Below are 26,370 nucleotides of genomic sequence, written 5' to 3' on the forward strand. Positions count from 1 at the left end.
GGAGCGAACAGATTTTAAAGTGCCCTCAAAAAGAGTGAGTGAAGACGACGTTTATGGGGACGTCTGAGATAAGTGAGGGCATAAATTTGCTCCCAGGCATACAGTGTCATGCAGGGAGACTTTCTGAAGACTAAATGTTCATGCCATGTCAGGGCATCAAAAATAGAGAGAGATGACTTTCTCAGCTGTTTGTTCATCACTAAAGCTGTGCCTCAAGCCGTTTGTATAGTTCAGGGCAGATCGACTGCGTGCGCGAGTCTGAACTCTCTGACTTTCAGTGCCCGCTTGTTTTATTGCAGTCATTATGATACATTACGGTTTCCATGTCAACTTTAGCCGGTCCCCACATGCTTACAAATGACCATGAGCAACATGCCCCATCTGGCTAGATTATAGTGAATCAGGGACATATGTTGGTGTTTTATATTGATAATACCTGGAGAGATCTCAACAACTGTTGATGGACCCCCTGAAAGTTCACGATCTACCAGCAGTGTGCATAGAAACCATGGAAGTTATTAAACCAAGCCATGAAAGCCATGTGACTGATCACTCTGAGGCCAAGGAAGATGTCATGACAATGCTGATTGAATGAAATATTTGTTTTAATAATGAAAACTATAACGTACTTGATTATTATTACCATTATCATTTAAATATAATAATAAAATAAATATAGGCCCGGGCAGGCAGGGCTTAGATTAAGCCAAGATTAGGCCTTAGTTCAATTAGGACATTAGGACCGCTTTTATAAATTACTGGTGTACATCTTGAGACAAAACAATGGCACTGAAATTTTAAGATATCAGTGCAAGTTGCCTTCAGTTAAAGCATTAGTTCACTTTGAAATGAAAATTGCCCCATGAATAACTCACCCTTAAGCCATCCTTGGCGTATATGACTTTCTTCTTTCAGACGAATACAATTGGAGTTATATTAATAATCACCCTGAAGCTCCTGAAGCTTTATAATGGCAGTGCATGGAAAGCACCGGTTTGAAGCTCAAGGAAGTTCATCCATCCATCATAAACATACTCCACACGGCTCCGGGGGGTTAATAAAGGCCTTCTGAAGCAAAGTGATGTGTTTGTGTAAGAAAAATATCCATATTTAACACGTTATAAAGTAAAATATCTAGCTTCTACCAGACCGCCTTCCTTATTCAACTTATGAAGAAAGTGTAATGCCTCTCGCAGTTCAAAATACTTGCGCTACTTCCTACACCTTCCATATTCAACTTACGAAACAAGTTTTTTCATAAGTTGAATACGGAAGGCGGTCTGGCAGAAGCTAGTTATTTTATTTAAAGACCTTTGTAGTCAATAATTGTATCCCTTAAAACTAATTTTTGATCACCAAAATGACACATTTAAATGTTTTTTTTTTTCCTGTGAAAAAAACATAATACCTTAAAATAGCTTCAATGTAACTCTACACCCTTTCCTCATTAATATACAGAATCTATGAATATGATAATTAGCCCTGGCGCCTATCATAATTAGCCCCGCCTCCTAGATCCAAATTAACTTATTGAGGTAAACGCTGCTAATGGTATTGCTTTTTACAACGCCGGACACATAACGGTAATTAGATAGACATATGACTTGATTTTCACCACAGGGGGGACTGTTTTTTTACACAAACACATCACTTCACTTCAGAAGGCCTTTATTAACCCCCCAGAGCCGTGTGGAGTATGTTTATGATGGATGGATGCACTGTTTTGAATTTCAAACCAGTGGTTTCTGTTCACTGCCATTTATAAAGCTTGGACGTATCAGGATATTTATTAATATTTCGCCAATTGTATTCATCAGAAAGAAGAAAGTCATATACATCTAGGATGGCTTGAGGGTGAGTAAAAGCTTGGGGTAATTTTCATTTTAAAGTGAACTAATCCATTAAAAGAGCTCAAATATACTTTTATTTTATTATGGGACTAGGATTAAGCCTTGTCTGTGAAACCAGGGGATTATATAAATAAAACCCCTCTCTGACCTTTAACCTCTGGTGGTTGTTTTCACCTGTGTGCAGGTGTGTGGATGAAGGCCACGCGGAGCTGTCGCATGAGAGAGAAGCGGGCGGACTTTGTAGCCGGCTGTCTCGGCGGACGGGTCATCGCTGCGGGGGGACTCGGTAAGTAACTGCCGATGTTGAATAGATTATGCAAATAGGATCAACTGAGTTTAGAAAATCAGGAAAGAAATCTACAAAGCGCAGCACAGGGACTGTCATTTTTCAGAACAACCTGCGGCAGAAACGGCCTCCTAATAAAATGCCAGATCGAGCAAATGGATTCATTATGTCAGGTCTTTATGTGCAGCCATGAGTAAGTACTGTGCACTAATATCGCCTAGCAACAAGAATCTACCTCACAGTACATCGACAACAATTACAGGCCACATCTGAACAACTTTACGAACCCTGCGACCTTCTCTTAGGAAGCAATCTGCATAATTTGCATTGATATTTTTAGCGTGTAGTTCGATCATTCCCTTATCCATTTGTTTCATTTATAAGCAGAACTTCGTTTTAATTGGAAAGTCAAAGAATCACACTTAGCTTCATTATGAATCAATGAACATGTGAAATTGCTCAACGACAGCCTGTTCCCTAGACTGGCATGTCTTTAAACAAAATGATTTGTTCATTTGGGTCTTTACGCTCCAGTGAAGAGGCTCTGAATATCAGGCTCAAATGCTGCCTTATTTCTTTTCCAGTCTGTTTGTCTGTGGCTACATTACTAGAGGGAGAAAGAGAGATTTCTTCAATAAATGTCAGCTCAAAGAGTGGGCGAGAAATTTCTGCATCTTCCCAAAAAATGATATTTAGGGCAGAGCGTTGCGGATTATACATGGCACATTTTTATTTCATATTTTCCTGTCTAGAAATAGACAGAATTTCAGGCATCACAGGAGCCAATGGAGAATTGTGTGCGTGTGTATTTTCACTATTCATAGAACGTGAGAACATTCACGTTTGAGCGTCGCACTACTTCCTTATTCACCTGCTCCATCTATCCTCTCTTAGTTGTTGTTATTTCTTTCTACCCCTTCATGTCTTCGTGTCATGTCGCAGGTGTGTCTTTTCCTCCCTTCGTATTTAGTGTCACTGCTGTTGCTGTTCATTTTTTTTATCTGGTGCTGTTTCTGAGCTATTTTTGTGTCTCCTTCAGTGGCCTCTTTTCATCGTCTTTTTCTTCTGTTCTTCCTTTTAAGCTGCCGTTGTTGGACACTCAGGCGATACAGACTTATGCACACACGCACACACAAACACACACAGATATAATGATATAACTGGAAGAGATGCTTCATTCCCTGTAGCTCCTCGTGTCTTTCCAGAATTAATGGCAGCTATTATGTCCATACTTGAGAAATTGCTCTTCAGATGATTTGTCCCTCAATCATCTATGGCCTCATTCAAATGTACTCATTTATGCCTATATATGCTCATTAGTTCAGGTATAGACCCTTTTCCCGGAGAAACCCGGAAAAGGGCCTATTATGGCAGGATCAGTGTAAAGAAATGATTGAATGAATGTATTTCCAAGGTGTTTGTATTAAGGTAATTAGGATAATTAAGATTGATTTACTCAAGAGCTGCTTTGTTTGTCATATTTGGATGATTACATGACATGTTGTCAAATATTGTCTGAATTTCGCCATTTTTGTCCTTTTTGCCATTTGTGATGACTCATTTTTCATACTCTTCCTTCTAGTCCTGTTCACTAGGTAGTGAATGATTTGACAGTTTTGTGCATTACATGCATAACTGCGTAAAATGCCTCAGTTGCTTAATGTACTCTCATGTGTCTTGTGAGTTCAGCAAGATGTCACCATAGACATGAGCAGAGAGATAATTTCCACTTTCCATCCTCTCTTTCCACTCTGACAGCTGCTCTCAGTTGTAGCGTGAGAAAACCTGGCATCGTGTGGATGTTTACATTGTTACCATAACAACAATGGATATTTACGACACTTTATGAACAAATAAATCAGATTATAGCTGTGTCCGAAACCACTCACTCGTTCACTCATTCACTAATCCCTATATAGTGTATGGCATTTGAGTGCACTATATCTGTATGGAGTGAACGAAATGAAGTGAGTGAATTCGGACGCTGACGTATACACTGTGTGTCGGAGATATCTGTATCAGAAACGGCTCGACACACGATAAAACTATTTTATCCTACATGTTATTTACATTATAAAACAATGTTAATAACAACAACAATCATAATGACTTTATTTTGTAATCATCCATGCCTCTGTGCCAGCTTTGTAGTTTAATCGATGTATATTTTTTTGTCATGCTTAATGTGTTCATAATCATTTAATACTATAAATACTGCAAACAAAAATAAACACATTAACAAGTGTATATAATTTCATGTATTTATACTTTTTAATAAAGTTGTTAGAAACGCTCACGCTCACAGATGACGTGGTCTTTGAGCGCCCTCAGGCGACCGTTATGATTTGAATACGCTACCTATGATTAACGAATTTTTTTAAATCATCCACTAAATTATCATCTTTTAAAGTTTAATGAGTTAACAGTGCCACAAATTATTAAAACACATTGCTGTTAGTAAAAACACATTAAATGGATTTAATGCCTACATAATATTTTAATAATATAAATAATATTTTTATTAATATAATTTCATTTTTTTTTATTCATCTATATAATAATGTCCCCCTACATTTTAGTAGGTTTTACTCAAGTAGTGATTAATAAAAAATAAAAAAGGTTAAAAAAATTGGATTTTGGGAAATAGTGCTTCAGCAAGTGTACATTGAATGTACACTCGAAATCAGAGAGAATTGTGGGTATAAAGTATTGAACGAATGTAGGGAATGAAGTCGTTCACTCAGAATTCGGACACCACTACAAAATGGCCGACACCCGATATAGTGGACTATATAGTGGATAGGGAGCGGTTTCAGACACAGCTTATGTTTCATAAATGGCTTAAATACTGTCATTGTAACAGTATATGTATTTTGATTGTAGTGATGAACAACATTTCAGCAACCAAGAATATTCGGACGAAAATTGTCATAAAGTTGATCACCTGAGAACACTAAAACCTGAACAGCAAAAAAAGTTCAATTACCCAAACTTTAGTTTTGGTTTCAGTTTTCAACTAAATTAAAATTTTCGTTTCAGTAAAAAAAAAAAAAAAAGTTTCAGTGCATTACTAGTTTACAAATTGTCAATTTGGATTTAGAAACCAAATAAGTTTTGTGTACAGTCTGAACAAAGCTTAACCGTGTGTTCACACCGCTGGTGGCGAGAGCGTCAACATTCGCCTTGGCCGCCCTGCCAACAACGCTGTACTGTTAGTTCAAACCGCCGCCGACGGGAGGGTCAAAGTAAATGACAAGTTGCGTTAACCAATTGGAAGCCTCTCAAGCGAGGACATCTACATTCCGATTGGTTGCCGCCGAACTGCGTCATAGCTCATTACCATAAAGTTAACCTGATTTCAACTCGCCGTGCCGCTCTCGCCGGAGCTCGCTGCCGGGCTCTCATTGAAAATGAATGACTTCCTGTCACTTTGACGCTCTCGCCTCCGGCGGTGTGAACACAGTAAGGAAACTGCTTTGTGTTAGCTTGATTCCTGCTGATGGTTCAGCTTCATTTAATGTTATTTGTTGCTGAACAGGAGCTGTATTTAGCTGTGTGTAGATATTAAACGTTTAGATTTAGATCTATGATAAATTTAATGGTAATATTTAAGATTTGCATTTCTGTAAGGTGGAAAACTCCCTATAGATCAGTGGTGCAAACTTTTTAGAGTGGTGTACCCCCTGAGGCATTTAACATCCTTCTGTGTTATCCCACCTCTTCCACTTAGACTGCAGTCACACCTTTTCCATTAAGGCACAATATTTGCCCACTTAAATTGATTGCAATCCAGTGCATTTTTTTTACTTTATAAATACCTTAATAAAATGTTTCAAATAAAAAATGTTCAATAGAGAGATTATGCAATGATGTTAAAGGTGCAGTGAGGTTACGAATTGCAATATAGAGAAGCTACGGTGGCCAACACAGGACAAAGATGTCATCCTCTGAGACAGCAGAGAGCAGCCAGTCAAGCCAACATGTCCGTTTAGGGCTGCTGTAGAAACATGCAAAATGGCGACTTCGATGTAAAGGGACCTGCGGTGTATGTAGATAAAGTGGCTCATTCTAAGGTAATAAAAACTTAACAGTTCATCATGTAAGATCTTTATACACCACTGAAAACATAGTTATGTATATAATATTGCATTTCTGTCAATAGATCCTCTTAAAATGTACACATTGCACCTTTAAAAACGAAGTTAAACTTTTAAATATTAAACTAAAACTGCCAGTAGGTGGCAGTAAGTCACTGTCTTAATGAGTGAGTCATTGATTCATTCAGTAACAATTGTATTGCACATTGTATTGCACGTTTTGCTATCGAAGAGAGATTTTCATGCTAGTAAGTGCTAAAGCCCCACTTTATACAAACATAAATGGTCCAGAATGGAAGTAATGTAGCACGATTTCCTAAGGCAGCATTCTTTGCACACAACCTATCATATGCACGCTGCTTTGACCACAAAAAACGAGGTAATTTGATTGGATGTCATGTTTTTGACCTTTTGCGATATTTTGCCTGCTAGAAATACGTGCTCAGTTTTAATGTTATTTTAAGGTGGAGTAGAATTAAAATGAAAAACAAAACTGTCCTGAAAGTGAAATCATTCAGCAAAGATAAATCCAGCCTTTGCAAAAACAGCTTCTACAAATCTGTTCTTACAAATATGTATTTGTGTGAACATACGAGCGCCTGAAGATGCGTAGCAACATGCAGGAGCTCTCAACGTGACACTTTTGATTACCACAAGCGGATTTGCCCAAGTGTTTGTTCTACCAGGAAATTATGATAACAATAGTCACCGCACCAGCCCGTCCATATCATCTGCAGTTCAATTTGAGTAACCATGGAAACTTAGTGGCAGGTACCGTATGATGATTTAGGTCTCGGCACCAAAGGCAAAAGAGTGAAAACATCCAGCCTGGTCTAACTGACCCTGGGGAAAATGAGAAAATGTTCGTTGTTCACTGCGACTGCAGTGTTTGTGCCAGGATTTACCAGGGAAACTTTGTTTTTATTTATTTATTTATTTATTTTGCAACATCAGAGGAAAAGTTTCCTGAAGCATGAGCCACAGAATCTGTAGGAGTTACATAATTTGAAGAAATCTGCATTGAGCCACCTGTTCAAACTTGTTTTAGTCCCAAAACCCACCAGGTGGCAAGTGCTTCATCTGTGAGAAACATCCGCAATGTGTGTGTGTGTGTGCTGTGAGAATGAGAGCGCTGTGGATGCTGTGTGCTAATGTGGAGAGGGTGTTGTGTTGATTGAATGGCTGGAAAGGCTGTCTAATGTGCATTGCTTTCTGCACAACTGCCTTTGAATCCAGGCAGCTCACAATGAAATGTTCAATACTAAATGTGGAAATTCTTCTTTTAGGCTTTGACATGTGGACTGGGAGACTTGTTTAGAGTGTTTAACTTTTAGTACTGGACAAGCAGTTTTCTGTCTTGTGTATTTCTTTGTGAATCAGGAAGTTTGGGAGGGAAATATTGAAGGGTTCATTCCCCACTCACCACCCCCCTCCCTTTTTTTAAATAGCCAATAGTTTGCGTCACAGTCGTGGATTATGCTTTGCTAATTGCTAGTTGATTTTAGGTGGTGTTGGGGGAGGAGCTTCTCATTCTAGGATGAGTCATCAACATTTTTAGTGCATTTTCTCAAAAGAAAGCTGTTAAAAGTTTTTGTTTATATATAAAATATATAATTATTAAAAATTATATTACATTGTTTCTGAAATTAAGCAAATGACTTTTATTATTGACTTGCGTTTTATTACTGACTTAAAGGAACACTCCACTTTTTTTTGAAAACAGGCTCATTTTCCAACTCCCCTAGAGTTAAACAGTTGAGTTTTACCGTTTTCAAATCCATTCAGCCGATCTCCGGTTCTGGCGGTACCACTTTTAGCATAGCTTAGCATAGTTCATTGAATCTGATTAGACCATTAGCATCTCGCTCAAATCTCACTCTCATTCCAGCGTAATAATCCAGGAACTTTTCAGCCGTACCATGGGTGCAGCAGACGCAATGATATTACGCACCACTGGTGACCCCCTGCTTGCACAGGGAACGTGCCTTGCAACCATGGAGACGTTTGTGAGAGGCGCTGTGTAATATCATTGCGCCTGCTGCACCCATGGTACGGCAGAAAAGTTCCTTGATTATTACGCCAGAATGAGAGTATAGTTCCTAGCCATATCAGCCTAGAAAATCACAACTTTTCATTTTCCGTCGGTCTTAGTACAGGATGTAACTACAGAAGAGTCAAGTTTTAAATAGGAAAAATATCTAAACTCTTTGGTCATTTTTGAGCGAGATGCTAATGGTCTTATCAGATTCAATGAACTATGCTAAGCTATGCTAAAAGTGGTACCGCCAGACCCGGAGATCGGCTGAATGGATTCGAAAACGGTAAAACTCAACTGTTTAACTCTAGGGGAGTTGGAAAATGAGCCTATTTTCAAAAAAGTGGAGTGTTCCTTTAACTAAAGTCACACAAACCATTGAAATAGTAAATATATATATACAGTACAGTCCAAAAGTTTGTAACCACTAAGATTTTTAATGTTTTTAAAAGATGTTTCGTCTGCTCACCAAGGCTACATTTATTTAATTAAAAATACAGTAAAAAACAGTAATATTTTGAAATATTATTACAATTTAAAATAACTGTTTTCTATTTGAATATATTTCACAAAGTAATTTATTCCTGTGATGCAAAGCTGAATTTTCAGCATCGTTACTCCAGTCTTCAGTGTCACATGATCCTTCAGAAATCATTCTAATATGCTGATCTGCTGCTCAAGAAACATTTAATGTGTAAATAATTTAAATAGTACACAGTTATTTTAAATTGTAATATTTCAAAATATTACTGTTTTTTACTGTATTTTTAATTAAATAAATGTAGCCTTGGTGAGCAGACGAAACTTCTTTTAAAAACATAAAAAATCTTAGTGGTTCCAAACTTTTGGACTGTACTGTATATTTTATATATATATATATATATATATATATATATATAAAAAATATATATTATTTGGAAATATTGTTTTGAATGTTGACTAGGGCTGCACGATTTATTGCAATTAAACCGCAAGTGATTTTGCAAAGGCTGCGATTATTTTATGCGCAAATTGTCAGAGCTGTACAGCTCTGTGATCAGTAGTAAATGCTTCTCCATCTGAAAGCCAGAGGGCGCTCTTGCACAGAAGAAAATAACATGCAATAAACAGAAAATTTAAATGCTTTGATTGATTAAACATGACTAATAAACAAACGACTGCCTTATTCTGTGTAAGAAGCCACATCATCTCACAGAAGAATGCTCAACTGTTATGATGATGTGAGTTTGGAGTAAAAACATGTTATTAAATGTTGTCTTTTGTTGGACAGTATGTTAATAAATGCTGTTTGACACATGTTTTGTTTTTTCAAATTTACATTATAAGTAATTTAATCTCGCAGTGCTTTCAGATGGATTAGCATTTGGAGCCATACTATATTGACAAGCGACGCGTAAAAAATCATAATCACACTAAGAATCACATTTAACTTGGTTAAATGTTATTTTTCGTATCGTGCAATAAATCGTGCAACCCTAATGTTGACATTATTTTCTTTTCTATTAACTATTGAGTAATATAAAAGTAAAAAAAAAAAAATGTTAGTGTTATAAACTAGGACTGTCAGTTGTATAAAATAATCTTATGTATAAAGATTAATCTTATGATTTCTGGTCATTTGGAAAAAGCACAAAGAAACAGTAAAATATAAAAAATATATATTAATATTTTTAAAAAATATATCTTTATTAGTAGTAATCATATATTAATAATTCTTATTATTTAACTTATTTATGCTAACTTTAATAGGCATAAAAATACATTTTGTAAAATGTAAAAAAAATTGTCAATTTTAATGGACCCCCAAGCACTGAAAGCCTCTGCACTAGCATATAGATTACCTCACATCTGTGGTACATCGTTTAATCCTGTGTTGAAAAGGCACCATTTAATATATTTCATGGTTTATATCAAAGTAAGCCATTGTTAAAAATATTTTTTTGTTTGTGAATTGCAACAATGATTTGTTCTGTTTTGTGTGTGTATTGTGTGCTTTCAGGTAACCAGCCGTCCCCACTGGCGTCAGTGGAGAGTTATAACCAGCTGAAGAGGAGATGGGAACCCGTGGCCCCGTTACCCAGCCCTCGCTGCTCCTGTGCCTCCATTCAGACCCCCAACATGCTGTTCCTCATTGGAGGGGTGTCCCAGGGTCCCAGCAATGCTGTGGAAGCCCTCTGTTTGAAAGAGACCGTCTGACACACACATGCACACACACACACACACACTAATGGACAACTATAACAAATCCTCACATGCTGTACTTTCCAGAGTGTAGGCTCTGTAAACACACACACAGACTGACGTCAAGTTGACGTGTGTGTCTCTGACAAATATTCACAGACTTTCCCCTCAGAGGACGCATCAGCTTTATACTTTGAATAGTGGAGACAATCTACTGGAGCTTGGACAGCGTTCCACACCTCTGGACAGAGGAGTTTTGGACTGGAGATCTAAGACGAGCAAAAAATATAAAAGTATATTAATTAATTGAAAAATATTTATATATATATTGATTATAACAATGTATTAATACATTGTTAGAATAAATATATATAATATTTATTAACATATAGATTAACAAAAAAATATATAGATATAGATGTGCAGACCTACACAGACAGGCACACGCAACACTCCAGGCGCCTTTGAACTGTACAGCATTTTCAGTATAAATGCAGGGTAATTTTCTGGCAAACTAAAGAGGAACTTAGGGCCATATCCACCACGCTGCCACAGCACCCGTCTGAGGTAGCATGTTTAGCACTTTTTGTACTATTGACAAACAGAGAATCTTCTGCGCGAGACTTCAGAAGTGGGAGGCGGATGCGTGTACGTGTGTGTTTTTGTACCTTCACAGCCATGTACGTGTGAAATAGAGCATTGTTATGAGTGGAAAGAGCAACTTATAATGGCAAATCACTGATGCCTCACTGTAGCAAGAGACAGGGGAGAAGGATGACAATGTGGTTAATCTTGCTGGTTAATTAAAGGAATGTTCCAGGTTCAAAACAGCTTATTTGTGACATACTGTTGATTACTACATACAATAATTTTCATGTGTCCATCAGTTAGTAAAATCAAGCAAATATGTTTATAGTAAGCCATGTGTCCACCAAAGCTTTTTTTTTCCAGCGGCTAGCATTCTCATCCAATTGTTTTCAATGGGAGCGACACGTTTTTTTTTTTTTTATATGCCAGGAGGGGAGGCCCTGAACGCTTGGTGTTTTTTACTTTTTACTCGAGTTGAGAGAAGAATGTTCAACTTTGAGTAAAACGCTGCGCACCTTATCACTGTCACTTTTTAGCCAGCCGTCCAATCAGAGTATAGGAGGGGCGGGGCAAATACCGAACTCCGACAAACTGTCACCACGTTCTTGCTGTACAACGACATCAAAAAGCAGAGAACGGAACAAAATGGATGAGGAATTAATATTGCTGGCTTCCAAACATACATACGTGGACAAAATTGTTGGTACCCATGATAAATATGATCAAAGATGACTGTAAAAATAAATCTGCATCATTTATCCTTTTAATCTTTAATTCATAAAATTGGCAAAAGTCTAACCTTTCATTGAAGGAAAGGAATTGAAAGTGGGGGGAAAATCACATTATGAAATAAATGTTTTTCTCCAAAACATGTTGGCCACAATTATTGGTACCCTTTTATTCAATAATTTTTGCAACCTCCTTTTGCCAAGAGCTCTGAGTCTTCACCTATAATGCCTGATGAATTTGGAGAACACCTGACAAGAGATCAGAGACCATTCCTTCATACAGAATCTCTCCAGATCCTTCAGATTCCCAGCTCCATGTTGGTGCTTCTTCTCTTCAGTTCACTTCACTCCTTTTCTTTAGGGTTCAGGTCAGGGGACCATGGCAGAAGCTTCATTTTGTGCTCAGTGACACATTTTTGTGTTGGTTTTGATGTTTGTTTTGGATCATTGTCCTGATGGAAGATCCAACCACAGCCCATTATTGGATTTCTAGCAGAAGCGGCCAGGTTTAGGTTTTTTTTTTTATCTGTTGGTATTTGATAGAACCCATGATATCATGTATCTGAACAAGAAGTCCATGACCTCCAGCAGAAAAATAGGCCCACAACATTAAAGATCCAGCAGTATATTTAACTGTGGGCATGGGGTATTTTTTATCCATGTGTGCACCAAACCCATCTGGTGGGTTTGCTGCCAAAAGTGTTTTTTTGTTTCGTCTGACCATAGAAGCTGGTCCCGTTTGAAGTTCCAGTCGTGTCTGACAACTGAATATGCCTGAAATTGTTTTTGGATGAGAGCAGAGGATTTTTCTTGAAACCCTCCTGAACAACTTGTGGGGATGTAAGACTCAAGACTCAACTAATCTCTGCAGTTCTCCAGCTGTGATCTTTGGAGAGTCTTTGGACACTCAAACTTTCCTCCTCACCACGCATTAGGACGATTTAGACACACGTCCTCTTCCAGGCAGATTTGTAACATCTTCAGAAACTCGTGGCAAAATGTATACGTTTTAAAACAAAAACGCACTAGTGTAAACGGGGCCATAGTATGGGTACGTTTGATTTTCAAAACACCAGCCATGCCGGAATTTGAAAAATTCAATATAATGTTTTTTTAGGCTTATGTTAGCATATATTGTTTAATTGTTATGGTAATACTTTTGAAACTGTCTCTTTTAATAGTCATCCAGACTGATCACTGTAAGTGCATTACTGTAAACATGTGTCATATTTGTTTATACTAGCCGATGCACTTGTTTTCTTAGCCAAGTAAACTTGTATTGAACCCAGAACATTCTTTTAATACCAGTTAAGTTTGGAGAGAGGGAAAGTCGGATAGTGTTCCTTTTTCTGGAGTGAGCTGTATGCGGAAAACCTTGACACTAAAATATTCGACACTCAGCGCGTTAAACACACAGGAAATGTGTTCGGCGATCAAGCTCACATGCAGTGATATTCATATTTAATTGGAAGCTTTTTCTTCAGGGTAAGAGCTAATTAAATTTAGTCAAAGTAGTTGCAATTCAAGGCTCACATTAACTGTTTCTGAGTGACCCATTTACAGGACGAGAGATGAACGCTCTCAGGAGACGTGGAGGAGGACAGAGGGCTCACTTCCTGTAATTTGTGATGAGATAAAACCCTTGACGTAGACCTCATATGCCTCATTTTCAGTTCACCAGTGCCCTGTGAGGGTCTTGTATTGCCCTCAATGATGATTTGACATGGGTATCGGGTCACAGAGCTCATTTAGCATGCCGAAAACAGAAATCATGTATGTCAGGAATTCACATTGCTTAGTTTGGATGCACCAAGTGCATCTTCACTAGGAGAGGTCAGTATGGGTTTGATTTATCTGGTCTCTGTGTGTTTGTATAAATATGTGCATCCACACACTGATTATCATCTGATCTCAGATGGGTTGTTGACCTGTTGTTATTGGGCGATATGATGCCTGAGGGCACAATAAGACATTCATACATATTCATACTGACTGTTGTTTTGAGTGCAAATGGCTGTTTGTGTGTTTTTAGTTGGAATATTAAAGGGATAGTTCACCCAAAAAATGAAAGTTCTGTCATCATTTACTCACCCTCAAGTAGTTCCAAACAAAGGAAGATATATGTGACCCTGGACCACAAAACCAATCATAAGTCGCACGGGTATATTTGTAGCAATAGCCAACAATTCATTGTATGGGTCAAAATTATCAATTTTTCTTAGATGCCCAAAATCGTTAGGATATTAAGTAAAGATCATGTTCCATGAAGATATTTTGTAAATTTCCTACCATAAATATATCAAAAATGTATTTTTGTGAGTGGATATGTATTGCTAAGGACTTCATTTGGACAACTTTAAAGGCAATTTTCTCAATATTTTGATTTTTTTGGCTCCCTCAGATTCCAGATTTTCGTTGTGTAGTTGTGTATCGGCCAAATATTGTCCTATCCTAACACACCACACATCAATGGAAGTCTGATTTATTCAGCTTTCAGATTAAATATAAATCTCAATTTCAGAAAATTGACCCTTATGACTGGTTTTTGTGGTCCAGGGTCACATATTTGGAAGAATGTCAGTAACCAAACAGATCTCGCCTGGTTACTGACATTCTTCCAAATATCGTCTTTTGTATTCAGCAGAACAAAGAAATTCATAAAGGTTTGGAACTACTTGAGGGTGAGTAAATGATGGGGGGGGAAAAAATCATTTTGGGGGGGAACTATCGCTTTAAGTACTGAATGTCAGTTTGGTTTACATTCAACATTAAAATGCCTCATAGAAACATAAGAATCAAAAGAACAACACATTCAATCCACATACTTGTTTTAGATTCATGCCTAACCGATGACTGTAATGATGTGCTGGCTGACGACAGTCTTGTGCATCACGTCACAGTGGAAACAGACAAATAGATGGATATTTATGCCTGTACGAAGCCATGACAGTCATCCTGCTCACAGACAACAGAGGATTGGAAGATGTCAGAAAATGAGCTTTCAGATTTTTATTTTATTTTTAATTTGGCCTCATTAATGTAGGCTCTGCTGCAGGCTAACTCAGATGGTGAATTCATTTTCACTTTGCTTTATATGAGGGTAAATGTCACAGTGGTTCAAACCTGAAACATCCTCCAGCACGGCAGAAGACGACAATGTGTGAATAGATGATCTAAGGGAAAGAGATAATGCCAAGAGAAATATACCTCTATTTTTTCTTGTCTACGAATTCTGCAACAAGACACATGACACATTTTTCGTTTTCACTCGAGTCTCGTTTCTGCCGCCTCTATGAAATGGAAACGCTGAACGTCTTTATTCATGAAAAAAACATCTCGAGATGTTAAACAGCTCTGGTGAATGAGGGGCTTCAGTGGAGCTAAGCTTATATTTTCATATCTAGAGGTGCGAAATGTTTTACTCCAGTTTGTTTCAGAGGTGTCGTTCAGACCTCTCCACAGTGCTTTAAATTACTTTAGGCAATTCAAATCATTGGACTCTGGGCTTTTTTTTATTATACAAACATGTTCGAATGCATTTCGTCTTTTACCCTTATTTGTATGTAAATCACTTTGGAGTAAACGCTGTGTATGATCACCTAAACTCTTAAGTAGCAATTGTTTTGCAGTGATTTTTCATGTTTCTCCGTGTTCTGAATATTCTCTGTGGTGGGTTGTTAAAATAATGCAGTTCTTCAGTGTTTCGTGGATTAACATGTTTGTTTTGTTGATTTGTGAGGTGACAGGTTGTCATGTTGACTTGTAATCTGAGGAGCTGTAGAGATGGTCTGTTGTTTCAATATGATGTTGTGCCGTCATATAGTGGTGTACTAGTGGTAGCTGATGGCCTCTGACAGTCTTCAATATGCAGTGCCGATATTCTGGGCGTATTTCAGCTTCTGACTCATAATCTCCATAAAAAATCAATCAAAATCCACATTATTTCACTGCATAATCTCTAATCTAGACTGATAAGTCTTGGTTTTAGCCCTGAGCAGAAAATGCAATTTTAGTTCATGTTTTTCCACATCTGAAATATTGCCATGGAGGATTGTTTCACACTGAGGTAGATGAGCAGAGACACACGGTCGGCCCAGGGGAACTCGCAATGTCCCATGAGATTACACTGCACCCATCCACACAACGAAAGCTGTTTTACCCTCTAGCGTACTGTTGTCGACCACGCACTGATTCAACCTCTGTTGTTACACTTTGAAAAACAGGTAACTGTTATCCATGTTTATTCTGTGAAGAACTATGGGACAGTAGAATTGATGTTGTATGAGCACCGTAGGCATGAACCTGTGTGAGATTGGACAAGATTTATTCATAACCAGGCTGTTGATGGCCATTTATTGAAGCTTTATATAAAACTGCTAACATTCGAGTCTCATTTACATGTCTTAGAGGGATAGTTCACCCCAAAAAAAGAATGTTCTCTCATTTACCCTAATGTTATTCTATACCTGGATGGCTTGCAAAACTGTACAATGGGGTCCAAAAGTTGAATTGTTTAAGAACTCAAGAGTGAGCATTTTTTCAAAATGTTCCACAAAATAAAGTTGTACCGATTTGGAATGGCATGAGGGTGAGTAAATGATGACAGAATTTTCATTTTTGGGTAAGCTATTTTGTAAAGTTGCTGTACTGTAAGTGCTAGTGTTCCAGTATTTTGCGAATTTCAACCACACAATCTGTTGAAAATTCTCTACCGCTCAAAGCCATGAACGTACAAAATGATTGGCAGAGTCTATCTGGATAAAATAGCGCAGGACACCCCCTTAATTACTTTTTTTGTTTTTTTACAGAATACTGTTCTGTCACAGAGACAGGTGTGAAATCTCAGGACACCTATTTCAGTGATATCTGTCAGATTATAGTTACATTTTCAAGTGTGGTATTCCCAAAATTGCTTACAGTACCTTTAATGTTGTCATCAGAATGAAGAATAGTTTGAAAGCAATATATAAAGTGCACAGATTATCAGTGAAATGTCTAGCACTGGTTAAAGCCCCCATTGGATGTTAGCTGGGATTTGAGCTGCATATCACACTTCACTTGAAACTTAATAGATGGGTTGACATGGTTTGGATTTATATCTGAATTGTGTTGAACCGTGTTGACACACAATTGCGAGTCCAGTTCAGTAGTTCAGTGCCTATATATGTGAGGTAGTGCCTCTACTGCGATTTCTGTAATAAACTCTTTGAACATTTCTATGTGATCCTGTGTGGTTCAATGTCTCTTCCTTGAAGTTTAACGTAATCCATTTGATTTTCCCGGCAAAAATATATTCTGAGTCCTTTACATAAAAATCAATCTACAGGCTTCCATAGGAAGTTGGGGAAGGTCTTGTTTTTTAAGTTTCGTTACAAGCTGTTCACACATTGGCAATGAATAAGAGATTATTACATTAAAATTCTTACATATTGCCCATTTAAAATCTTGTCGCTAACAATGTTGGGGAAAGTTACTTTTAAAAGTAATGTGTTACAAAATTGCTTTATTAGTCCCTAAAAAAGTAACATCACTTTCTTTTTATGAAAAGTAATGTATTACGTAACTTTTTCTCACCTGGGTTCTATTTTGGCAAATGTAAAAGGCCCTTTCACACCAAAAGTGTAATGAATAAGCCACAGGCTGAAGGAAATGCACATTCACGCCTGTACAGTAGAGGGCGCAGCTCGAACAAACCTTTCAGCTGTGCTGCCATTCTGAAAGAATTGGGGGTTATGGGTTATGACGTTCGACATTTACCCTATAGGACGCAGGAGAAGAAAGTTCAACAATCTTCAGCAAAAGAATTTTAAAAAAGTGATGTTTATCTAAAGTCATTTTTGCGTATTGTTAGGCTATGGTTGAATTGGATCATTGAATGACCGCTGCAAAGACATTTTTTTTATAAAGTTATATTTTTGTAATTTAACATATTGCAGGTTACTACAATGAGCATCATTTTTACACAGTGCACACAACTCTTTTGCAAAATTGAGGTGTCTCTCTTTCAATACATGGGAAAACAAAGTAACTTAGATATTTTGTTGTACATTTAAAAGTAATGCGTAACTTTACTACTTACTTGAAAAAAGTAATCTCGTCTGATCACGCTAATGTGATCGAGCAAAGACGAAAGTCTAGCACATGTTTACATAAAAATAGTAATTAAAAATGGCTCAGTGTAATGGAAAATTGCGTTCAGTGTGAACCGGCCCAAGTGAATTGTGATTTATATTTTCTTTATTAAAGGTGCCCTTGAATGAAAAATTTAATTTATCTTGGCATAGTCAAATAACAAGAGTTCAGTAAATGACAATGACATACAGTGAGTCTCAAGCTCCATTGTTTCCTCCTCCTTATATAAATCTCATTTGTTTAAAAGACCTCCGAAGAACAGGCGAATCTCAACATAACACTGACTGTTACGTAACAGTCGGGGTGTACGCCCCCAATATTTGCATATGCCATCCCATGATCGAGGCATCACACAAGGGCAGCCAGTATTAACGTCTGGATCTGCACAGGTGAAACAACAGACTAGGTGAGCAAGCAAGAACAATAGCGAAAAATGGCAGATGGATCAATAATAACTGACATGATCCATGATATCATGATATTTTTAGTGATATTTGTAAATTGTCTTTCTAATGTTTCGTTAGCATGTTGCTAATGTACTGTTAAATGTGGTTAAAGTAACTATTGTTTCTTACTGTATTTAGGGAGACAAGAGACGTCGCTATTTTCATTATTAAACACTTGCAGTCTGTATAATTCATAAACACAACTTCATTCTTTATAAATCTCTCCAACAGTGTAGCATTAGCCATTAGCCACGGAGCACAGCCTCAAACTCATTCAGAATCAAATGTAAACAATATAACAGTATACAATACTCACATAATCCGACACATGCATGCCGCATACATGCCGAACACTTTGTAAAGATCCATTTGAGGGTTATATTAGCTGTGTAAACTTTGTTTAGGCACTGTTTAAGGCAAGCGCGAGCGCCGTGGGTGTGGAGGAGAATTGAAGGGCCAGTAGCCCTGAATCGGCTCATTTATAATGATGCCCCAAAATAGGCAGTTAAAAAAATGAATTAAAAAAACATCTATGGGGTATTTTGAGCTGAAACTTAACAGACACATTTAGGGGACACCTTAGACTTACATTACATCTTTTTTTTTTTAAAAAGTTCTAGGGCACCTTTAACTGATTTCCAAGATAAAAGACAAACGAATTGTCACTAAAAGTCACCACCATTTATTTTGGATGAAAGCTAGCCTATACAGCCAGAGCATCTTCAAATGCCACTAAAAACTCTTGGCAAGACAGAGATTAAAGATATCTTGTTTCTGGCTTCGCTTGTTGCTGTTGATTTACGACTTTGTTGTCTGGCAGCTGTCTAATGACACTCCCCACCTCACATATTTCTGTACTATTAAAAAAAATAACTAATCCATTTATTTCAAACAGGCTGCACAAATAATTAGATGAAGGACGTGCCCAAATAATTCATTCATTTGCATTAAAAAAGAATTAACAGTAAACAGTAAAGTGCTTAAATAAGCCCTTGAATCTCTGCTCAGGTAACTGCTGATACCCTAATTAAACAGCAGCAGCCAGTACTTATCCTAATTTCTGATTTTTAATTTCCCCGCAGTGTGTATGTGCTGTGGATCATTATTACTCATTTTGATTAAAGGAGCGAGATGTAGGCTACCGTCAGAAATATTACTCTCGGTTCCCTGCTGTGTTTTGGGCGAGGGGCGTGTGGAAGTGGGTGGGATGAGAGACAGAGGAAATATTTATTCACTGCCCTGGCAACTGGATCAGACATTAATCTCAATTCAGAGAGCCATGAATAACTTTCTTCTCCGTGTCTATTTTGATTGCATAATGTTGACAGTACGCTGACTAACGCCGAAAGATGTGTCATTCTGAGGTACTTTTACATTAGTAATCGCATTAAATAAATATTTTTAAACTCTCACAAGACTAATTTGACTTTAAGGTCTTTAATCCGAGCAATTATAAACTATATTTTGTGTGTAAAGGATCAGTAAACCATCAGTAGTCCACTATTTATTGTATTTTAAAAGAAATAGCCTCAAAAAAAAAAACGATCAACCAAGCATTCACCGTAAAAGTGTAGCCTTTGTAACACTGACACCCAGGGGCATCTGTTAGTATTTTTTTTTTTTTTTTTTTTTTTTTTTTTTTGTAAAGTGGAACTATAGAAAGAACTTTGTTTACATTTTAATTATATTTGTGCTTTCTCCTCTTGTCCATATTAATTATTTGCAGGCTATTTGTGTCATCATAACTGATTTAGTGTCATATCAGATTAGACTAGTGATGCATAATTGTATATAATAATCATAAAAATCAGCACAGCTCAGCAGTTTAATAAAACTAAAGATATTAAAATCCAGGTATGACTTGTAATTGTAATTAAGCACATTCAAAGTGAACTCACTCAGTGCTCATTTCTCCATCACTCAGTCCTGATTACTGCCTCATTTGGAGTTGTTATGAGTCCAACACTACTAAATCATTTTCATATCTAATTGATTTTAAAGGCATTGTAATAACACTGACTAAGATTTGTCATCTGGTGCATGGCACAAAAAAAATACAAGTAAGCTATAGAGTGAAATGAAGGCTTAAACATTATTTGCAGTTTTAAATATGTGTTGTGTGCATGTTCTCCATATTTGTTATTGTATTAATCCAATGAGATTATTATTTTATTGTGCAATGAGTGGCCTGGATATCTATAGGCCAGAGGAGCTTATCCTCATCAAGTATGTTGTCAGCACTTTGGAAAAGGTCTTTAAAGTTCACAGGCTGACAAAACACAGACCTTATGTAGCCTACTGGCACTTGAACACACTGACCGTCTTTGACGAGTATGTTGACATGCAGGTGTGTGTATAAACACAGTACAATGCATCAAAGCATTGTGAACATTGTAAGACAGGCACTTCTCCCCTGTATACTGTATATAACAAGATTGTTATAGTGAAATCATACCATCAGTGTGCTGCTTTGCATATATATCCCTTATAAAACCTGTCCTTCATTGGTCAATAACTGTGTTTTATTCACGATAAAACACTGCTATGACCGCTTCACCCAACGGTTCTGTGTATCACTACACAACACCCTTAGCAACCACTCTTAGCATAAACTTAACATAAACTGTTTGTTCTCAGTTGATATTGTTCATTGAAGCTTACTGTATTATGTAGAAAAGTATAGTGTATAGTATAGAGATCGATTGAGCGAGTTTATTACCTGTATTCAGATTTAACATTTTCCTTCAGGTCAGTCCTATGTTCGTAATAAAAAATCTGTTTAAATGTCCGATGTATTATCTTGTCCTTTTAACAGTTAAGGGGTTTTCCCGTGACTGACAGCGCTAGTCGAAGCATTTGTCAGTTGCATCTTGTTCCGTGTTCACAGCAATTCAGTCTTTTCAATATAAAAGTCTTCGCTACTGACTGACACACTCATAAAGTCTTTGCCGCCATCTAATGGTGTAATAATGTAATTTCTGTTGTTGTTCACGTTCAGGGACTATTTTTTCTGGTGGAAGGTAGACATTTAGTGAAAGTTTACTTCATGAAAGTTGCATTGATAAATATTTTGGCTTTAATATTTGAATTGAGTGGTAACTGTTTTATAAAAGCAATAAGGTACTCGAGGCTAGTGCTTTATCGTGAATAAGCGATATTCACACCGCGAAACACCCTTCAGCCATGACTTATTCACGATACAGCACAGCCTCTCGTACCTTATTGCTTACATATATAATCCTGTTTGTGTGTGTGTGTGTGTGTGTGTGTGTGTGTGTGTGTGTGTGTGTGTGTGTGTGTGTGTGTGTGTGTGTGTGTGTGTGTGTGAAAAACATTTTAATAATCCGAGGAATTTCCACTGTAAAGAACTTTTTGTGCAATGGAAAGTTTCCATGCATGTTAAAGGTTCTTCATAGAACCAGATACCAATGAAGAACCATTATTTTTTAGAGTGTAACCATTTTGATTTAAGTTTTCACTGTGGTCTGAAGTGGTATGCGTCCAGACAAAGTGCACCTCCCTCATGAACTAGGCCAGACTTCTCTAGATCCTATTTTTGTAAAACTATAAATAGTAAGAGCAGAGGGCAGAAGGGATTATGACTCAGATTGTCTGAATGATTCACAGGATTGAGTGATCAAGATGTATATAGGCAGGGGTTTCAACATTTGGATCCAGGGACCCCCTCCACATCTAGACTCTCAGCCAAACAAAGGACCCCCAATGTAAAAATTCTAGATTTCCTAACATTTTAGTGACATAACTTTGATTAATAGCTTTAGTAGACATAACTGCCTTCTGTATTACTTAACATATCATTAATGTACCACATTTATTATTTTAAATATATAGAGTATTTTTTAAAGGTGCCATCGAACGTTTTTTACAAGATGTAATATAAGTCTAAAGTGTCCCCTGAATGTGTCCGTGAAGGTGCAGCTCAAAAAACCCCATAGATTTTTTTTAATAAACTTTTTTAACTGCCTATTTTGAGGCATAATTAGAAATGCGCCGATTCATGCTGCGGCCACTTTAAATCGCACACTCTCCACCCCCTCCCGAGCTCTCGACTCTATCACTGCATAAACAAAGTTCACACAGCTAATATAACCCTCAAAATGGATCTTTACAAAGTGTTCGTCATGCAGCATGTCTAATCGCGTAAGTATGGTATTTATTTGGATGTTTACATTTGATTCTGTATGAGTTTGATGGTGCGCCGTGGCTAAAGCTAACATTACACACTGTTGGAGAGATTTATAAAGAATGAAGTTGTGTTTAAATGAAAATAGCGACGGCTCTTGTCTCTGTGAATACAGTAAGAAACAATAGTAACTTTAACCACATTTAACAGTACATTAGCAACATGCTAACGAAACATTTAGAAAGACAATTTACAAATATCACTAAAAATATCATGATATCATGGATCATGTCAGTTATTATTGCTCCATCTGCCATTTTTCGCTGTTGTCCTTGCTTGCTTACCTAGTCTGATGATCCAGCTGTGCTGCTCCAGACGTTAATACTGCCTGCCCTTGTCTAATGCCTTGAACATGGGCTGGCATATGCAAATGTTGGGGGCGTACACCCCGACTGTTACATAACAGTCGGTGTTATGTTGAGATTCGCCTTTTCTTTTGAGGTCTTTTAAACAAATGAGATTTATATAAGAAGGAGGAAACAATGGAGTTTGAGACTCACTGTATGTCTTTTCCATGTACTGAACTCTTGTTATTCAACTATGCCGAGGTAAATTCAATTTTCAGTTCGATGGCACCTTTAAACCTGCAGAGCTGGGACCCCTATGTCTACAAGCATTTTCACTTATTCCATTTTCAGTGATGAAATGGAAGAATTTTTCTGTAGTATTTTGTGGCCTTAAACATAAATTATTTTAATTTGAAAAGGTAAAAATATTCAGATCATGTTTAATGTTCTGACATGAGACCCTCAGGGAGCTCTTGAACCTGAACTGAGGAATGGAATGGTCTGTGTACTAAATGTTGAATTATATAAAAGCTCTTGATCTTGTTTCAAGCTAATTGATTCAGACATGGATTGATATGAATAATCTCTTGTAGTCATGTGATCCAAAATAGCCCTTGTGCTGAATCCCAAGCCAGTAGAGCACCTTCGCTGAAAGGTTGAGGTTACTTTTACACTTCGGTAAATATTGAAAATTTCAACTTTAGGTTTTTCTGATATTTTTAAAGGGGGATATTTGTATCCTAAATCAAACATTTTCAGTGTTTCAGTATCATCATTTTGAGGGGCTTAAATGGTTTTTGGGATGTCTGGATCAGGGACAGCTCCAGGAAAGTGAAGCTGCCAGATGTGATCATGGACATTTTTTGTTGAGAAGCAGAGCTTGTGTTTTTTATTGCCATCTTTCGTGATGGGGCAGCGACTCAGTGATGATTCTGACGAGAAAGAAATTGATGTTGCAGAACTGCAGGAGTGGTATAAAAAGTTTGTGGTGGAATGTCCGAGCGGAACCCTCTTCATGCACGAGTTCAAGAGCTTCTTCGGTGTAACGGAAAACCCAGAAGCGGCAGATTACATAGAAAACATGTTCCGTGCTTTTGATAAAAATGGGGTAAGTGATTCAATTTCAGTTAACTTACAAAAAGTAGGCATAAACAAACACTCTCTAGAGGAGACTGTGTAGAAAATACTTGACACTCAAAAACAACATAATATAATTATATAATATACTGTATATTCCTGTGGCATATGTAATCTATACTTCTTAGAATTCTCAGAATTTGTGACAGTTCAATCCTATTTTCTCTTTCATTTTTTTCATAGGACAACACTATTGATTTTCTGGAATATGTTGCAGCCTTGAATCTAGTGCTGCGAGGAAAGTTGGAGCACAAACTGAAATGGACTTTTAAAATGTATGACAAAGATGGCAGTGGCTGCATCGACAAAACGGAGCTCAAGGAGATTGTGGAGGTAATCATCCCTTGTGTCCTTTTCCGATTGTCAATCAGACCGACTTAAACATAGGTTAAGATTACAATTCTTCAGTGGTTTACATAAGAAAAAAGCATTTGCATACAATTTCATGTCTGGTTTCACCTTGACATTTAAACTTACAAGTGAGATGTTTACAGGGGATTAATCCATAGGTCCTCTGTGATAGCAGGACATTTGTGTGCTGAGATGCTATAATAGTTTTTAGTACCACTGTAAAGAAGACATATATGCTTTTATGATTAAAATATGCATCTTTACTTTACTTTTATAGTCAATCTACCGACTAAAGAAAGCCTGCCATGGTGAACTTGATGAAGAGTGTAACCTATTGACCCCAGATCAGGTGGTGGACCGAATATTTGAGCTAGTGGATGAGAATGGAGATGGTAACACCTACTATGATTCAATATTTTTCTAGACAGGCTAGCCAAACACTAGTCTTTTTTCTTCATTTTATATATATATATATATATATTTATATATATATTTAGAATTCATTGATGTTAATAATTAATTAAGCTGTGGGAGAAAGTCGAGCTTTCTGCTTAAAGGCAGCCTTTATAAAGCAGCTGATGCTGAGTTTCTGTCCCGTGTCCACAGGGGAGTTGTCTCTGGATGAGTTCATTGACGGGGCGCGACGTGACAAGTGGGTCATGAAGATGCTGCAAATGGACGTGAACCCTGGGGAATGGATCAATGAACAGAGACGGCGCAGCGCCAACTTCTGAACTCCATATTCACCAAAACAACCCTTAACATAAGCCTACCCCTTAACCAACATATGGATAGTTTCTCAACTTCAGTTTTAGTCATGGTTAATGAATCTTGAGTCATCAGTACAAATTATATATATCATTTTTTTTTTTTTTTACCTAGTAGTGTTTATCTCCCATTTTGACTAACAGAATTCATTCTATCTACAGTACAGTCCAAAAGTTTGGAACCACTAAGATTTTTAATGTTTTTAAAAGAAGTTTCGTCTGCTCACCAAGGCTACATTTATTTAATTAAAAATACAGTAAAAACAGTAATATTGTGAAATATTATTACAATTTAAAATAACTGTTTTCTATTTGAATATATTTCACAAAGTAATTTATTCCTGTGATCAAAGCTGAATTTTCAGCATCATTACTCCAGTCTTCAGTGTCACATGATCCTTCAGAAATCATTCTAATATGTATCTGCTGCTCAAGAAACATTAATGATTATTTTCAATGTTGAAAATAGTTGTGTACTTTTTTTTTTTTCAGGATTCCTTGATGAATAGAAAGTTCAAAAGAACAGCATTTATCTAAAATACAAAGCTTCTGTAGCGTTATACACTACCGTTCAAAAGTTTGGGGTCAGTATGAATTTTTATTTTTATTTTTTTGAAAAGAAATTAAAGAAATGAATACTTTTATTCAGCAAGGATGCATTCAATCAATTAAAAGTGGCAGTAAAGACATTTATAATGTTACAAAAGATTAGATTTCAGATAAACACTGTTCTTTTGAACTTTCTATTCATCAAATAATCCTGAAAAAAAATATTGTACACAAATATTTTGTACAATTGTACAAATTAAATGTTTCTTGAGCAGCAGATCAGCATATTAGAATGATTTCTGAAGGATCATGTGACACTGAAGACTGGAGTAATGATGCTGAAAATTCAGCTTTGATCACAGGAATAAATTACTTTGTGAAATATATTCAAATAGAAAACAGTTATTTTAAATTGTAATAATATTTCACAATATTACTGTTTTTACTGTATTTTTAATTAAATAAATGTAGCCTTGGTGAGCAGACGAAACTTCTTTTAAAAACATTAAAAATCTTAGTGGTTCCAAACTTTTGGACTGTACTGTACATGTATTTATATGTATTTATGTTTCTTTATTGTTTCTTTCAATTTTGTTGCTAGGATCTGTGAACAGCTCACTTTAAATATTGATCTATTATTCTGCAGATGAGGTGTGTTTGTTTTACTTTATGTGGCGTATTACTCAGTTAATAAATAACAACCATCAGATTCAAATGGGCATATGTGATGTT

The 26,370-nt window shown here is 36.8% G+C and overlaps 2 protein-coding genes across 4 annotated transcripts in view; both read left to right on the forward strand.

Annotated features, from left to right (window-relative positions):
* LOC137009749 (kelch domain-containing protein 8B-like) overlaps positions 1-14,290 on the forward strand; it is a 136,730-nt gene extending 122,440 nt beyond the window's left edge. For both annotated transcript variants that reach the window (XM_067372220.1, XM_067372221.1), the window contains exons 6-7: positions 2,035-2,136; positions 10,268-14,290. In XM_067372220.1, the coding sequence (XP_067228321.1) occupies positions 2,035-2,136; positions 10,268-10,464 (299 nt within the window). In that variant the 3' untranslated portion in view covers positions 10,465-14,290. The remainder of the gene's footprint in view (positions 1-2,034; positions 2,137-10,267) is intronic.
* A 7,725-nt stretch (positions 14,291-22,015) lies between these two features.
* guca1b (guanylate cyclase activator 1B) lies at positions 22,016-25,192 on the forward strand. 2 transcript variants are annotated; one of them, XM_067371120.1, is made up of 5 exons: positions 22,016-22,504; positions 23,802-23,942; positions 24,155-24,304; positions 24,600-24,714; positions 24,929-25,192. In XM_067371120.1, the coding sequence occupies exons 1-5, from the start codon at positions 22,493-22,495 to the stop codon at positions 25,054-25,056; spliced, it is 546 nt and encodes a 181-aa protein (XP_067227221.1). In that variant the 5' UTR covers positions 22,016-22,492; the 3' UTR covers positions 25,057-25,192. The 2 variants fall into 2 exon arrangements, with proteins under 2 accessions (XP_067227221.1, XP_067227220.1); XM_067371119.1 differs by lacking the exon at positions 22,016-22,504 and having other exon boundaries at positions 23,698-23,942.
* The last annotated feature ends 1,178 nt before the right edge of the window (positions 25,193-26,370 follow it).

The sequence above is a fragment of the Chanodichthys erythropterus genome, chromosome 20 (assembly GCF_024489055.1).
Source record: "Chanodichthys erythropterus isolate Z2021 chromosome 20, ASM2448905v1, whole genome shotgun sequence".
Lineage (NCBI taxonomy): Eukaryota > Metazoa > Chordata > Actinopteri > Cypriniformes > Xenocyprididae > Chanodichthys > Chanodichthys erythropterus.

Excerpts from the sequence above, each read along its gene's own strand:
- guca1b (XM_067371119.1), top strand. The coding sequence starts at position 23,742 with ATGGGGCAGCGACTCAGTGATGATTCTGACGAGAAAGAAATTGATGTT. Across the intron at positions 23,943-24,154 it reads GTGCTTTTGATAAAAATGGG|GACAACACTATTGATTTTCT; the intron begins GTAAGTGATTCA and ends TTTTTTTCATAG. Across the intron at positions 24,305-24,599 it reads AGCTCAAGGAGATTGTGGAG|TCAATCTACCGACTAAAGAA; the intron begins GTAATCATCCCT and ends TTACTTTTATAG.